The sequence below is a fragment of the Catharus ustulatus genome, chromosome 2, assembly GCF_009819885.2.
Source record: "Catharus ustulatus isolate bCatUst1 chromosome 2, bCatUst1.pri.v2, whole genome shotgun sequence".
In the NCBI taxonomy this organism is placed as follows: domain Eukaryota; kingdom Metazoa; phylum Chordata; class Aves; order Passeriformes; family Turdidae; genus Catharus; species Catharus ustulatus.
Window position 1 is genome coordinate 123,607,791 of NC_046222.1, and position 16,860 is coordinate 123,624,650.

The 16,860-nt window shown below is 46.1% G+C and overlaps 1 protein-coding gene across 2 annotated transcripts in view; it reads right to left on the reverse strand.

Annotated features, from left to right (window-relative positions):
- The window catches only part of RCAN1 (regulator of calcineurin 1), a 35,233-nt gene that overhangs the window by 9,708 nt on the left and 8,665 nt on the right, over positions 1-16,860 (reverse strand). The window contains exon 1 of one of the 2 annotated variants that reach the window (XM_033052979.2): positions 1,856-2,232. The exons of the other annotated variant lie outside the window; for it this stretch is intronic. Within the exon in view, the coding sequence (XP_032908870.1) occupies positions 1,856-1,942 (87 nt within the window). The 5' untranslated portion in view covers positions 1,943-2,232. Of the gene's footprint in view, positions 1-1,855; positions 2,233-16,860 lie in introns of those variants that run through there. 2 annotated transcript variants of the gene reach the window in all.

Consider the following 16,860-nt stretch of genomic DNA (forward strand, 5'->3'; position numbering starts at 1 on the left):
ATTTGCTGAAAATTCAGAATACACCACGCAATCAAAGAAATCTGGAGGGAAAACCTGAGCTCATTTTCCCAAGCACACACAGCTGAAATGGAATAATTCCCAGAGCTGGAATCACTCCCACCAGAGCAGGCTGCTGTACAATCCCAAACTCTGAGAGTTTTATGGCAAACTGGAATTTCCTTTGCAAGTCCAAACCCTCCAAAGTGGAGTTTCCAGAAACCAAACTACCTTTGGTTTTGGAAATGACCCCACTGAACCCACCCTTAAATTAAATAACCCCACTGAACCCACCCTTGGTCTCTGGAAATAACCCCATTAAATCTACCCTTGTTTCTGGCAATAACCCCATGGAACTCACCCTTGTTTCTGGAAATGAAATAACCCCATCAAACCTACCCTTAAATGAAATTACTCCCCCAAACCTACCCTTGTTTCTGGAAATAACCCCACTGAACCCACCCTTAAATGAAATAACCCCATGGAACCTACCATTATTTCTGGAAATGAAATAACCCCACTGAACCCACCCTTGATTCTGGAAATGAAATAACTCCATGGAACCTACCCTTGTCTCTGAAAATAACCCCACTGAACATACCCTTGGTCTCTGGAAATAAACCCATTACATCTACCCTTAAATGAAATAACACCACTGAACCTACCCTTATTTCTGGAAATGAAATAACTCCATGGAACTCACCCCTGTTTCTGGAAATGAAATAACCCACCAAACCTACCCTTAAATGAAATAACCCCATGGAACTCACCCTTGTTTCTGGAAATAACTCCACTAAACCTACCCTTAAATGAAATAACCCCATGGAACCCACCCTTGATTCTGGAAATGAAATAAGCCCCCAAACCTACCCTTAAATGAAATAACCCCATGGAACCTATCCTTATTTCTGGAAATGAAATAACTCCATGGAACTGTCCTAAACTAGGACAGTTTAGGACAGGACAGGAACCTATCCTTGTTTCTGGAAATAACCCCATTAAATCTACCCCTTGTTTCTGGAAATGAAATAACCCCATCAAACCTACCCTTGTTTCTGGAAATAACCCCACTGAACCTATCCTTGATTCTGGAAATGAAATAAACCCACTGAACCCGCCTTTGATTCTGGAAATAAAATAACCCCATGAAAACTACCCTTAAATGAAATAACCCCATTAAACCTATCCTTGTCTCTGGAAATGAAATAGCCCCATCAAACCTATCCTTAAATGAAACAATTCCACCAAACCTACCTTTGATTCTGGAAACAACCCCATTAAATCTACCCTTGATTCTGGAAATGACCCCACTGAACCTACCCTTGTTTTTGGAAATGAAATAACCCCATCAAACCTACCCTTAAATGAAATAACCCCATGGAACCCACCCTTTTCTCTGGAAATGAAATAATCCCTCAAACCTACCCCTGATTCTGGAAATGAAATAACTCCCCAAACCTACCCTTTTCTCTGGAAATGAAATAATCCCACCAAAGCTACCCTGGTTTCTGCAAATGAAATAACTCTCCAAACCTACCCTTAAATCAAATAACCCCCCAAACCTATCCCTTTCTCTGGAAATGAAATAAATAACCCCCCAAACCTACTCTTAAATCAAATAACCCCCCCAAACCTACCCTTGTCTCTGGAAATGAAATAAATAACCCCCCAAACCTACCCTTAAATGAAATAACCCCCCAAACCTACCCTTATTTCTGGAAATAAATAACCCCCCAAACCTACCCTTTTCTCTGGAAATGAAATAAATAACCCCCCAAACCTACCCTTTTCTCTGAAAATGAAATAATTCCCCAAACCTACCCTTTTCTCTGGAAATGAAATAATTCCCCAAACCTACCCTTGCCTCTGGCTGGGTGAAGAGCTCCCCATCAGCCAGGCAGGCGACGAGCGAGCTGAAGCTGTAATGGAAATTACGGAAATGCATTTTCCCAGCGATCCCAGCAGAAATCCCAGGATTTTTCAGGAGCCCTGGCTGCTGCACACAGAGTTTATAAAGCAAAGGCAGCCCAACCCCTGGTGGAAAAAAAAAAAAAACCTCTCAGAGCATCCTGTGTGTGTGTGTGACAGCGAATTCCTGAGCAGAGTCCCGCATGCTTGGAGGGAGTCGGGAACAAAATGTAAGCTGGGCTGGAAAGAGGTGACGTGAGCAATTAGTCAGCTTCCCTCTGCTAATTACCAGCAGCATGGAAAATCCAGCTGAGCTGAGCAGGGCAGCTGCTGCCCAGCCTCTTGCAGCATAGTTTCCACTGGCAGTAATTCCATGCAGCTCCCACTCCAAGGGATGGATGGAAAATGTTCCTGCCCCGGCAGAACGCTCCGGGAATGGGTGGGATGAAGGCAGCAGGAAAACTGCTTAATTCCTCATTAATTAGCAAGAAAAGTGCCTAATTCCTGATTAATTAGCAAGAAAACTGCCTAGTTCAGATTCTTTGGAGATGGAAAACAAAGCCCTCAGCTCACAGCTCGTTTTTTGTTCCATGGAACAGCCACAGGTTGAAATGTAGAGATTGATTTGGGAAAATGATTTCCCTCCCATCACAAGGAGGATTCATTTGGAAACTTCTTCAAAGCAACTCAGTGCATTAATTATCATTCTTGCCTTATTAAAAACTCTTTCCCAGCCTTGTAAAGCGGGCAGGGTTTTGTCAGGGGTTGGTTTGTGCTTCTTTTTCCTACCAGGAGCTTGCTCAGCAACCTGAGACACAGCAGGTGTGGAACCTGAATTCCTGACATTTTCTGGGACACCTGGATCCCAGCTTCAAAGCAATTCCCAAAAAAGCTGCACAGAACACAGGTTTTTGGGGGAGTTTTGTGGTCTTTTCTTGTGGGATTTGTTTGGTGTGTTTGGATTTCAGAACCAAGAACCATTAAAAAAACTCATTACCATTTCAAGTAATTAATGAAGTTTAAACTGAAGTTTTCACAAGTTATTTGGAACTCTCCCATGCACATTCAGCTCCAAAATTATAATGCAGTCAAAATCTTGAGTGCCTTTAGTTCATTGTGTTCTAACACAGGGCTATGATAGAAGTACCAAGTTTAAAGGAATATTTGTAAAAATGCAGTGTGCTAAGTTTAAAACCTGATTTCATCAATATTTAAATATACAAAACTTTGCACATGAAGACTGTTCTCCACTTTTAGGGGTCTGTTTGCTGAACCCCCATTTAAAGTCAAACTCTCTGCTGTTCTTAGGTTACCTCAGTGTAAAAGTTATCACAGCATGAAAAGAATACTTAACACAATTTTTTTTCTTAGAACCTTTTCTTGGAAGTCCTCACATAAAAATCCCAGGATCACTGGAAGTAGAAAAGCAGTTCAAGACTATCCAGTCTAACCTGTGACTGAATCTTCACCCCCATCCCCTGCTCTGAGTGCCACATCCAGACATTCCTTGGACACCTCCAGGGATGGGGACTCCAAACCCCCCTGGGCAGCTCTTCCCAAGGCCTGGCCACCCCTTTGGGATCAATTCTGTGAGGATGGGATGAGAGATTCACAAATTCAGGATCACAACCAGCCCTGAGCCCAGAAAACCACACTGAGCACATCCCAAATGCTGGCCCTGACCTGGAATTTGCTGTCAGGAATGCTCAGGGCTCTGGATGTGTGACTCCACACAGCAGAGGTGGGGATGCTCACCTGGAAAGAATGGCCATGAATCACCTGAGCACAAACAGCTGCCCACATGCCAGGGAACTGCAGCTCCTGATAAAGCAGAGCAGGTTCCTGCTCTAAGCTGGCACAGCCTTGGGTCACTGCAGCACCTCTGGGGGACATTCCTGTCCCCAGAGCTCATGGAGAGGAAAACACTCAAAATGTGAGTGCCCTCCTCAAGGCCACCTGCACATTACTGAGAGCCAGGGAAAATTACTTCAAAAGAACTCTGGCATCTAATCCAGGACTAGAGCTTGGCTATGAACAGAGTGGTCCTGAGAAATGTAACCTCACAAAAGAATGTTTTCACAGTGTTCTCCAGATTAAAAAAAAAAAAAAAAATTTAAATTCTACTGATACACACAAGATTTGTAGAATGCCTTTTTAAAACCCCCCAAAAAAATCACTCCTTGCATATTATATTTTGTCACTATCATGATTTGTTGAAATGGTTGTGGACCAAATCATGGAATCATGAAATGATCCAGAGCCACCCCAGCCATGGCAGGGACACCTCCCACTGTCCCAGGCTGCTCCAGCCCCAGTGTCCAACCTGGAACTGAACATTCCAGGGATCCAGGGGCAGCCACAGCTGCTCTGGGCACCCTGTGCCAGCCAGCCCTGCCCACCCTGCCAGGGAACAATTCCTGCCCAAGATCCCACCCAGCCCTGCCCACCCTGCCAGGGAACAATTCCTGCCCAAGATCCCCCCCAGCCCTGCCCACCCTGCCAGGGAACAATTCCTGCCCCAGATCCCACCCAGCCCTGCCCTCCTCCAGCTCAGCCAGGTCTCTCAGTGTAGAAAATAAACCACCAGGAGTGAATAACACCAAACTCAAAAGAAAAAGCCCCAAATCCCACTGTCCCTGGAGTGCTTTGTGTGGAGAGCCCTGAGATGATGTGCAAACCACGAGGCAAAGTTACAGAAATGTCGCAATGTCCCCAGTGTAGGCTCAGCTCCTGCAAGGTTTGGTACCCACGTGCAAACACCTTGGCTGGGACAGGAACATTGCAACACCTCAGGAGTCCTGGATTTGATGTTCTGATATTATCAGAGGGCAGCTTTTCTGCTCCCTTATCTCCCTTCTGAGTGTTTGCTGTTCCTGTCCTCTCTTTGAGACTCCCTGGTGACAGAACAAGGACAAAACCAGCGCAGGGAGGAGCTGGAGCTGCTCAGAGAGCCCAGAGCAGCCCCAGGATGAGCAGAGGGATGGAGCAGCTCTGCTGGGAGGAAAGGCTGGCACAGCTGGGATTGTTCAGCCTGCACAGGAGAAGCTTTGGGCTGAGCTCAGGGTGGCCTTGCAGGGCCTGAAGGAGCTGCAGGAAACCTGGAGAGAGACAATTCCCAAGGGCTGCAGGGACAGCACACAGGGAATGGCTTCACTGTGGGGTTGGATGGGATATTGGGAATTAGGAATTGTTCCCTGGGAGGGGCTGGGATGGAATTGCCAGAGCAGCTGTGGCTGCCTCTGGATCCCTGGAATGTTCAGCTCCAGGTTGGAGCAGCCTGGGACAGTGGGAGGTGTCCCTGCCATGGCTGGGGTGGCTCTGGGTGGGATTTAAGGTCCATTCCCACTCAGACCCTTCCATGGATCCATGGTGCTGCTGCACTTTGGGAATGAAAGCAAAGGGCTCAGAGCAGTGCAGGGTCAGATTTATTCCTCAGCTTTCACCTTTCCCTTGACAGCTGCAGATTCCAGGGCTCAGATTCTGCAAGTTGAGTTCTAAAATTGCAGACAAGGTGCTCAATCAAGACCTGAAGTGCTCCCAAACACCAAGAGCACCTGACAGATCCTCCAGCACTGCCCAAGGACAGAAACCTGAGTCTCCTTTTTTTGAACATTTTTGTGGGCTGGAGGGACAATCAGAGAATCCAATAAATATATGAAATATTGGGAACACAGAATGATTGAATGCCATAATTAGCCCCACAATTTCATCTCCACATGCAATGAAGAGGTAAGGCACAGAAGAGAAGCAAGTGAGGCCACAGAAGCAGAAATCAAGGTAAGTCACCAAAAGTGCCAATAACTACAACAGCACAGAGAACAATCAGGGAAGGAAAATGAATGTGAAGTTAAATATGCTGGGAATTCTCTAAGTCAATAAAATGACCCCCTAAGAGCCATAAATCAGAACAATCCAGTCCTTTCTCTCTCCTCCCTGGCAGGTTTTACAGCTGCCCTTGGAGGTGCTCTGTGTAATCCCTGCACTCCCACTCCAGACCTGCTGCTCTTTTCCTATCAACACACAGCTTCTATTCCTGTCTCATGTTAATTATCCTGCCTCAGCCCTTCCCCAGGACTGGGATAAACATCTCTAACTTATCTACAATGAAAATCACACTGGTTTCATTTTCCTGGGGGTTGGCAAGGGCCAGGGAGGAGCAGACAGCAACACATGAACAGGTTCCAGAGCTAGAATAATAATAAAATCCCTGAAACAAAAATCATGAATTCCTAGACTCAAAACCCATCCAGTGCCACCCCAGCCATGGCAGGGACACCTCCCACTGTCCCCAATGTCCAGCCTGGAACTGAACATTCCAGGGATCCAGGGGCAGCCACAGCAGCTCTGGGCACCCTGTGCCAGGGCCTCACTGCCCTCTGAGTAAAGAATTTTTTCCACACATTTTTTTAACATTAACACTGGTGATAATTCTGCCTCCCTTCTCCTCCCTGTGCTTGTGAGCTGGGTGTGCTTGGCATGGGAAAAATGCACAGGGCTGAGTGAGAGGCAGGAGTGGGTGTGCTGCCATGCCAGGCTGCCAGGGCTCAGCTGCTGCAGGATTCTGGGGGAAAAAATGTTCTAAAGTAGGACTGGGGTGCCAGGGAATTTTACTTCATGAGAAATCCTGTCAGAGTTGCAAAAAGAAATCCTGTGCAGGTCTCCTTTCAGCAGCTGTGGCTGCCCCTGGATCCCTGGAATGTTCAGTTCCAGGTTGGACACTGGGACAGTGGGAGGTGTCCCTGCCATGCAGGAGGGTGAAACTAAATCATCTTTAAGGTCCCTTCCAACTCAAACCATTCTGTAATTCTGTGACAGCTTCTTCTGCTCTGTGGTTATAAAAAGTTGTGTTTTAAAGCTCCACATCCCACATTATATTTCCTGCACTCCTCAGGAAAGACAGAAGTGAAATAAATCCATTCCAGCAGGGAAATCATCTGCACAAACCAATTTGTTAATGAGAACAGGAGTCTGTGGGATCACAGGATGAAGTGCACAAGGAGAATGTGCAGAATTATTTACAGCAGAGAAATCAGAGCACAGCACCACAAGCCACAAACTGGTTTTCCAGATGAGCCAAGGAATGCCCAGAGGGTGAGTCCATGGAAAAGGGGATGGGGCTGGGTGGGGCAGCAGCAGCTCTGTCACCACCTGTGGCACAGCAAACACACCTGGGAGTGTTCACAGCCCTGCAGCACCTCACCCCAGTGCCCAGCACACCAACCACAACCTCTGTGCAGGATCTGAATCCATGGAACTGGAGGCACAAAGGCCTGGCTGGGCTCCATCCAGTTCTGCTCAGTGTTCCTCTCTCAGGTCCATGCTTCTAAAACTCCACTACTGGGCAATTCTGAGATCTTTTCAGAAATAAAGATTGTGAGAAACACTTCTCATCCAGCACAATTAGCACAGGCATGCTTTGTATGGTAACACAGATATTTACTGCAAAGAAACTCAGCTGACAATAAACACTGAGGGTGCAGTGTCACCTCTTTTAGACCTCCAGCTACTCCAGGAAAATCTTTTCCTGCTCCAAACAGAAGCAGAGGAATAAATGCCCATTTTCTAGGAGGATTCTGCACCTTCAGACACAAAACTCAAATACAAACTCAAGACTCAAACACTTTTCTACACTTGAAGTTAGAGGGATAAATGTCAATGAGTTTATAAAAAAAAAAAATCCTGCCTATTTCTACTGACTTTATTTCTGTTTAAACTCATTAAATGCTTTACTCTAATTCCAAAATTATCTACAGGTGAGGTATTTATAGAAGAAAAAGCACATTATGAAACATCTTCTGCAGTAATTGGGTTGGGAGATTAGAAAAGGGAAGGAGAAAGTTCTTGCAAAGTCAATCCAAGTAACAATTCCCTCACCACAGAGAGAGAATTTGGGTTCAGATCATCAAAACAGCCTTCAAGAAGATGCTTTTTGAAAACCTAGGGAAATTCCTGAGGAAGAGTGTCCAGCAATATTATAATTAATCCATGATATCTTGGGGTGAGAGAAAATAAACAGGCAAAGACAAAAGAAAAAGCTGAAGATGACAATAAACCACAACAAAAGTAAACAAGAACATTCCCACAGCCAGCTGTTGATTTTTATTTCTATTTCTGGCAGGGAGGAGGACAGAAGGTGACAGGGACAGGAGTCCAGTGTCCAGAAACCCTGCACAGGCCACCCTAGGAAAGCCAAGTCTGGGAAGGGAAGGGCAGGAAATCCTCACACAACTCCTCTCCAGCCTGCTGAAGGCTTCTCTAAATATAGCTGTCTATATAAATCCTTCCCTCAGATGGAGACTAAAAAAGGGGGAAGAGGTGGAAATTCTCCAAAGAGCACCTCTATTTGTTAGCAACTAAAAAAGGACAAGGACTTTGAAAACAAAATGGGTTAATAGGGCATTTTTCATACTGGAGAAAAAACTATTTACAGTAGAATTGAAGGAAGTGGTTTGTTAAAAATGCTCTTGCAGCCCCCAAGACAAGAGGTTTCTCCCAAGCACTGGGTAACAATGAAATAAAGGAAGCCTGAGAGATTCCTACCACTTCAGCAAGGAAAAATCAGCTCCACTCTGACCTTTTCAAGGTTATTTATTTGAATTAACAGCTCAAAGGGGGGGAGAAATCAATCCAGAAAGTAATTAACAGATCTGTAGAGCTGCAAGATGAAATAATTCAAGACAGAAAGAAGGGACATGTTCAAACACATCACTCCTGAAGCTAAAAGGGCTTTGGATCATTATTTCTCGAGGAGGCACCTTGTGCATGAAGATGTGGCTGTGGTATGAAGAGGAAGAGCTGTACAGTTATTTATAGTGAGGCTGAGCAGAGGGAGAGGGGCAGGGAATAGGGCACAAACCAGCATTGGGATTCCTGAATTCCTGCAGTGTGTCCTGTGTGCTCTGACACTGAGCACAGCTGGAGCCCTGCACATCCCCAGGGCTGAGGGGACAGAGCTGGGAGCACATCTCAGAGAAATTTAACCCAGATCTGCTGAAATGGTGACAGAGCCACAAGGAAACAACCCTGAGCAGCCCAAACACGAGGGATGGGGAATGGAGGCTCCCACACAGACACAGCCAGGCTGTGCCACAGGATGGGGCTGGAAGGGGCAGGAACAAAGCTCAGGGAATCCCAAAATCCCCAAATCCCTGGGGCTGGAAAATCCCTCCCAGCCCAGGCAGTGCCAGCTGTCCCCATGGCCACCTTGTCACCCTGAGTGCCACCTCCAGGTGCCACCTGCAGGGATGGGCACTGCAAACCTCCCTGGGCAGTGCCAATCCCTGAGCTCCCTTTCCATGGGGAAATTGCTGCTGCTGTCCCCCCTGAGCCTGCCCTGAGGCCGCTCCCTCTCCTCCTGTCCCTGTTTCCCCCTCCCTGCCCCTCCTGGCAAAATCCTTTCCCAATTCCTGCCCTCCAGCAGCAGCAGAACAGAACAGACACAGAACACTGCAGCCAAACATGGCTCATTATTCAAAACAACACAGTGCCAACAAGCTGAGATCAGTTTTGCTCTCATGTGTAAGAGGAGTGAGGAAGACACAATCCATCTTCCAGGACAGGAGCTTTTAGAAGTTAAATTCTGAGCTGCCTGTAAAAGGCTGGGATCCAGATTCAGATTCCAGGACTTGAAGGAGTTACAAGAAAGACGGAGGGAGAAAAGTTCCAAGGGATGGAGGGACAGGACCCAGGGAATGGCTCCCAGTGCCAGGGGGCAGGGCTGGGTGGGATCTGGGGCAGGAATTGTTCCCTGGCAGGGTGGGCAGGGCTGGGTGGGATCTTGGGCAGGAATTGTTCCCTGGCAGGGTGGGCAGGGCTGGGTGGGATATGGGGCAGGAATTGTTCCCTGGCAGGGTGGGCAGGGCTGGCACAGGGTGCCCAGAGCAGCTGTGGCTGCCCCTGGATCCCTGGAATGTTCAGTTCCAGGTTGGACACTGGGGCTGGAGCAGCTGGGACAGTGGGAGGTGTCCCTGCCATGCTGGGGTGGCTCTGGGTGGGATTTAAGGCCCAATCCAAGCCATTTCATGATTACAGTATGTATTACACATGATGCCTTCAAAATATATATCCACTTTATCATGGTAGAGTAAGAGCCTGATGTCAGCATCCCAGGCTTTTAAATATTCCTTGAGGAAAAAAATGTTTCTTTGGCTCCCTGGCTTGATGAGACACACACACTGATCATCACAGCAGCACCAAAAGGCAGGTGGAAATTTTAGTTTAATACAATTCCATCTTCACTCAAACTTTTCTGAGAAGACCAAAGAAGTCAAGATATTTTTATCTCACTTGGTACATTCCAGGTAATGAAGGAGGAAAAAAAAATAAAAGGTCAGTAAAAGGAATGAATCTGTGTCAGCCTGTCTGTATTCCCTACTCAACATCTCAATCAAGAGTCAATCAGTGCATATTAAAGGTTCATGTAAAGCAATTAAAGAATCCCAACTACTTTTCTCTGAGCAACCAAGGCTTCATTTCCAAATCTGGTCTGAAAGTCAAAGGGGCTGGAGCGTGTCCAGGGCAGGGAACGGAGCTGGGAAGGGGCTGAGGGAGCTGGGAAGGGGCTGAGCCTGGAGAAAAGGAGGCTCAGGGGGGACCTTGTGGCTCTGCACAAGTCCCTGCCAGGAGGGGCAGGGAGGGGGGGTCGGGCTCTGCTCCAGGAACAGGGACAGGAGGAGAGGGAACGGCCTCAGGCTGGGCCAGGGCAGTTTTCCCCTCTTAGCTCACCTCACTCTCCTACTGGAAAGCCTCAAATCCTGCAGAGATGGAGAATTCCCACTCCTCAAAGCCACCCTGCATTCACTCCCCCCTAACAGCCAAATGCCACCTTCCCCCAGCAGTGTCTCAGTGGTCCCTGCTCCCAAGGCTGCCTCTCAGATGTTCCAGATGTTTTTGGGAATTTGGTGCAGCCTTACAGGATAATCCACAAGAGTCATTCCCTGAACTGCTCCCCCTCCCTGCTGGGATCCAGCTGATCCAACCCTCCCAGAGCTGCTCCCTGCTGACAGAGCTGAAGGAACAAGTCTGATTGCTGTGCAGCAAACAAAGCTGGGGAGAAGAGTTTGGAACAAGCAGCTTTTCCTCAGGGGATCTCCAAAACCTGAGAGAGAATTTTGTTTATCATTTAATCCCAGACTGGTTTGGGTTGGGAGGGACCTCAGAGCCCACCCAGAGCCCACCCAGCCATGGCAGGGACACCTCCCACTGTCCCAAGTGCTCCAAGCTGGCCCTGGACACTTCCAGGGATCCAGGGGCAGCCCCAGCTGCTCTGGGCACCCTCCCCACCCTCACAGGGAAGGATTTTTTTCCTCATTCCAATCTAAATCTTCCCTCCATCACTTTGAAGCCATCACCCCTTGTCCTGTCACCACCAACTGTTGTAAAAACTTCCTGAAAGCCCCAACCTCATTTCTTCCTCCTTCACTTTAAATTCTCACCTATTCCAGGGCTGTGAATTGCCAACCCAGGCTTGCCCCCATTTCACTTCTTAATTTTCTGCATCTTAATTCAACAGCTCTTCCTGGGACAGAAGAAAGAAAATCTTCCAGAAGGTTCCCTGCATCTGTTGCTATCATTCTATCATTTCAAAATGAGACTAAAGAAGAATATTGGAATATTGGATCACTGATCCAAGCCCTGGCCTTGCACAGACCCAGCCTGGGCACTCCTGGCAGTGCAGTCCTGGAGCTCTGGCATCCTCTCTCACTCCAATTAATTCCTAATTTATCCCTGGAGCTGTGTGTCCTTCCAGCAGCTGCTCAGGGACCCCCAGTTCTGCCCATGGCACTGGGCAGCACCTCTGGATTCAGGGAGGCTCCTGAGAAGCCAATTCCAGACTTGCCACACAAACTGCAGCCACTCCACTGAAGAATTAAAAAAAAAAAAATTCAAATAACCCCCTGATGATTTTTTAATGCAAATTCCAACTGCAGTGCCAAGAAGGAGCTGTTTTTCCTGAAGACTTCAAATGTATGAACTGGTGTCATTTTTGCATTAGGAGATCTAAATATATTCAAATAAAACATCCAGAGTTGTGCTCTGTCACACAAGGGCCATTTACAAATTCCATGGGGCACAGTTTTCCAGTCAACCATCTGAAAAATAAATACCTCTAGTGTGCTTCTTCCATCCTTGGAAAAATCTGTGATTTACACTTCCATTTCCAAGCATTAAACACTGAATTCCTGTTCACTGAGTGGGAACACAAAAGTGGGCATTTGGAAATTCCACTACAGACTAGCTGAGTAATCACCAGCCTCATTTAGAAAACTTTTGAATGTGGCAAATATATTCCAAAATGTAATCTTGGAATATTCCACTCCTGCTGGGAATACACTCAAATGACCCAGAATAAATTAATGATGATTTTCCCTCATTTGGGTACTGAAAAGGAAATCAACATTTCAGACAGTATTTAATGGAGATTATTTTTCTATTCATCTAAAAAAAGATTTATTCCATTTGGAAAAACATCCCAACACCAGTGCCATCCAGGATTTTCAACCAAACCTGCTCTAAAGAAAATCCAGAAATCTGCTTTGTTCAAAAATTGGTGTTTCTGAGGAGCAGAAAACAACGAGCAGGATAAAGTTTGGGAATTTCTGAGGAGCAGAAAACAAAGAGCAGGATAAAGTTTGGGAATTTCTGAGGAGCAGAAAACAAAGAGCAGGATAAAGTTTGGGAATTTCTGAGGAGCAGAAAACAAAGAGCAGGATGAAATTTGTTTTCTGCTCCTCAGAAATTCCTGAAGAGCAGGATGAAGTCTGGGAATTTCTGAGGAGCAGAAAACAAAAAGCAGGATAAAGTTTGGGAATTTCTGAGGAGCAGAAAACAAAGAGCAGGATAAAGTTTGGGAATTTCTGAGGAGCAGAAAACAAAGAGCAGGATGAAGTTTGGGAATTTCTGAGGAGCAGAAAACAAAAAGCAGGATGAAGTTTGGGAATTTGTGAGGAGCAGAAAACAAAGAGCAGGATGAAATTTGGGAATTTCTAGGAGCATTCTCTACTGGGAGCCCACACTCACACAGGACACAACTCAATCCTTTCAGGAATAATCTGGAAATGAAGGCATTGAGTTTGCCTTTGAAAGAGCTCCTTCAGAAAAGGAAAATGTCCCTTAAAGAGATTTCTCCAAGTTTTCTTGAGAGACATTTCCCCAAATCATCACAGAGCAAAGGTTGGAATGTCTGGAGCCTCTTAGAAAATTTCCACTGGGAAAAAGGGTTAAAGGACATGGAGAAATGAAAAGTGTATTTGGCAGAGGATGCAGGATTCAGGTTTTAAGAACCAAAGGCCAAAAGTGACAGGAAGAAGTCCAGTGGCTCTCTGAGCACTGGGAAGTGACACAAATGGTGGAGAAATAAAAATTCCATCAGATGGAGAGGTGCAAGCTTGGTTCTGGAGGGGAGTGCTCAGCTCTGGGGGATCCTGAATGGCTGAGAATTCACTTTTTAAATGTCTTCAGGAGGATTCAGCTCAAAGTGAGGCCCCATCCACTCTCCCAGGAAATTAAAGGTGTTTAAGCACCATTCCTTTACTTTGCCCTCTTCCCCAAGCAGCAGGAACTGAGCAGGGCAGTTCAGAACAGCTGAACACAAAACACAGGCAGCAGCTTTCATTTATTAATAACAAAAATTCAACCAATTCCCCCTGCCCTGGCTGGTTTAAACCAGAATATATCCATGCATGAGCTGCTCCCACAGGAAAAGAAACCACTGCCACCAAACCCAACACACAACAAACCAAAAAACCTGTTAAGAAAAACCCAAACACAACCCAACTTCCTCTGCAGCGGCAGCTCTTGGCAAGCAAGTGGGAGCTGCAGAAAATGGGATTTGTCAGGAATTCAATATTCAGCTTCAGAACTGACAGGATAGAAGCAGCTCTTTCCAAAGCAATTCCTTTCCAAAGCCCAGGAGCTGCCCCAGACATTTGGATCCACAAAATTCCCTCAGGATTCACTCCAACAACACTGGAAGCTGCAATCCCTCACCCTCCCCACTTTCTTTGTGGCATTTCTGGTTTGTTTTATCCCTTTAACACCAGAAAAATGAACACAGATCATGTTAAAACCATGGGAAGGAGTGGGAAAACCATGGGAGTTCCCACACTTGCAGGAATCTGAGTTGACAATTACATTACTGATAACACAGAATAATGAATTCATTATCAATCAGGAAATATTTGGCCAATTTACTGCCTGTGAAGACACCATCCACTGCCAGTTCCCCCCCAGCAGGAGAATCCAGGGAGAAAAGGGAAATTCAGAGAAAAGGGAGATTCATAAAAAGCCAATTTGGCTGATATTAAATGCCATACTGATTTCAAAATGAGCATTTTTAGAAAGTCAATGAACAACTTTTAGCTTGCTCTGTTCATGAGAGCTTTTGAAAATGGATGTGCCATGGTTTGAATGAAATGATGCAAAGCTGTCCCATTTCCTGACAGGCCGGGAGTGGCCACTGCAGCATTTCTTTGACTAATTCCTTCCACTGGGTTTTCCAGAAGTGATTCATGGCTGTACTCAGCTTTCCTGGAAAACATTTCTCAAAGTCTGCAAGGTATGGAAAGTAGGATGTTCTCCTGGGCTGCATCTAACTGGGAATCTTTGTGCCTCTTTAGAGACAAAACAGCACTTTGATAACTTCATTCTAGCAACTCTGATTTAGAAAAACTAAATTTATAAATAGCTTCCACCCTATTCCCTGCATATCCTGATTTCCTAGTATTTCAGCCTTAGAAGCCTAAAAACCAGGTGCTTCTTTCTATTATTTTACTTTTATTTAAAGAGAAACATTTCAGGAACTATTAAATGTTAATATTAAAGAAAATATTTCTATTTAATTAATATTAATAAATTATTAAAGGAAAATATATTATTTAGAAAGAGCCTCCCTGAATACTTGTATCACTTACTGAATTTTACTTTTTTCTTGGAAAAAAAAACCACCACTTGCTTTTGGAAATGTTGGAAACTTTTCTTGGAAGTCACAACGATACAAAGAAGATTTTTTTCCTGAGGTACAGTGAAATAATTATAAGTTCTCTGAGACTCCCTGCCTGACTGGTTCCTAAAACTCCTCAGGTGTCACTTAAACCCAACACAGCAGTGAGACCAACTCAGACCTGCTCCAAGTCCTGCTCAGCCTCTGATCCAGCTGAGTCTGGAGGGTGCTGCTGAAATCAATCCTCAAAGCAGCTCCCAGCCCCTCCTCCCCTCCCCTTTCCCCAAGAAATGAGAGGGAACTTCCCTTTGATTGCCATGCAGATCAGCTGTGGGAATGCCAAAGCTCCTTGGGACATTTTCCACACTGTTTATACCTGGGCTGCTGCAGGAAACAAGTTCAGCTCTCAGTGCCCAGAGCAGCTGGGGCTGCCCCTGGATCCCTGGAATGTTCAGTTCCAGGTTGGACATTGGGGCTGGGACAGTGGGAGGTGTCCCTGCCATGGTGGGGTGGCACTGGGTGGGATTTGGGGTAATTCCAACCCAAAGCAGTCTGAGATTCTGTGAAACCTTAAGGATTCCATCCAAGTATGTTATCACCTCAGATTTATTTTTAACCTGCACTTGGAACATTTTACAACACTGGAAACAGGTTTTGAACTTGGAATGAATCACAGAATCATGTTTGGGATGGGATATCAAAGATCACCTTGCTCCACCCCTGCCATGGCAGGGACACCTCCCAATGTCCCAGTGTCCAACCTGGAACTGAACATTCCAGGGATCCATGGACAGGATCTGCTCTGGCAATTCCATCCCAGCCCCTCCCAGGGAACAATTCCTGATTCCCAAGATCCCATCCAACCCCACAGTGAAGCCATTCCCTGTGTGCTGTCCCTGCAGCCCTTGGGAATTGTCTCTCTCCAGGTTTCCTGCAGCTCCTTCAGGCCCTGCAAGGCCACCCTGAGCTCAGCCCAAAGCTTCTCCTGTGCAGGCTGAACAATCCCAGCTGTGCCAGCCTTTCCTCCCAGCAGAGCTGCTCCATCCCTCTGCTCATCCTGGGGCTCCTCTGGGCTCTCTGAGCAGCTCCAGCTCCTCCCTGGGCTGCTTTAGAATGTGTGAAAATTTCCAGCCCCCAACCCCTGTTTTGGAAAATCCCCCAGCTCCTTTTCCCCAGGGAGGGCAGAAAGCTCCCACCAGGGCACTGCCTGAGCTATTCCTGGTGTGTTTGCAGTTGGTGCCACTCTCCAAGGGATTTCTGAGGAGCCTCATTAAGCTCCTGCAACAACATCCCAGCGAAAGGAAAAGCTTCAGTTGTGTGCTCAGCCTTTCAGCAAACACTGACAGGACTGTGCTGTGTGCCCAGCTGAGCCTTACCATTCTTTCCAGATGAACTGGGCTGGGATTGAACTACTCCTCTAAAAGCTTGCAGTGTTTTATTGCAGGAGCTGGATTAGGAGGAAAGCACATCAGTGTGCTCAAGTGATCTCCATAAAAACAGCCTGGCCATGGTAAGAGTCCCTTTTAGAAGGCAGAGTTTCACAAACACTGTATTTTATATTTTAACCACCACAAACCAGTCACTTATCAAAGTCACCTGATCCAACAGCCTCTACCTTGATTGTCTCTAAAACCAACTCAAAATTACACCTGATATTTCCAGCCTGCCCAGCAGAGCAAAAAAAGAGCTTAAAACAGCATTTGCAGTTCCACCTTCTGCAACCTCACTGTAACAGCAAGATTGAAATGCTAAATTAGAGAGTCTTCAAATCAGAGTATTAACTCCTAATCAGGACAGGCAGCAACAAAGGGAGACTGAAAGAACTGGGGGAAACAGAAATTAAACAATCATTTGCAAATACATGAAGCAAATACAGTCAGAGCTCTCTGCTCATTAGTGAATTTGGTGATTTAAAAAATAAAGATTATTAACTCTCAGGCTGACCTGGTTAGGTTGACTCATTAAAATCTTTCAGCACTTCTTTGCTCGTGGTGATTGCTTGTGTTTGGATTTAT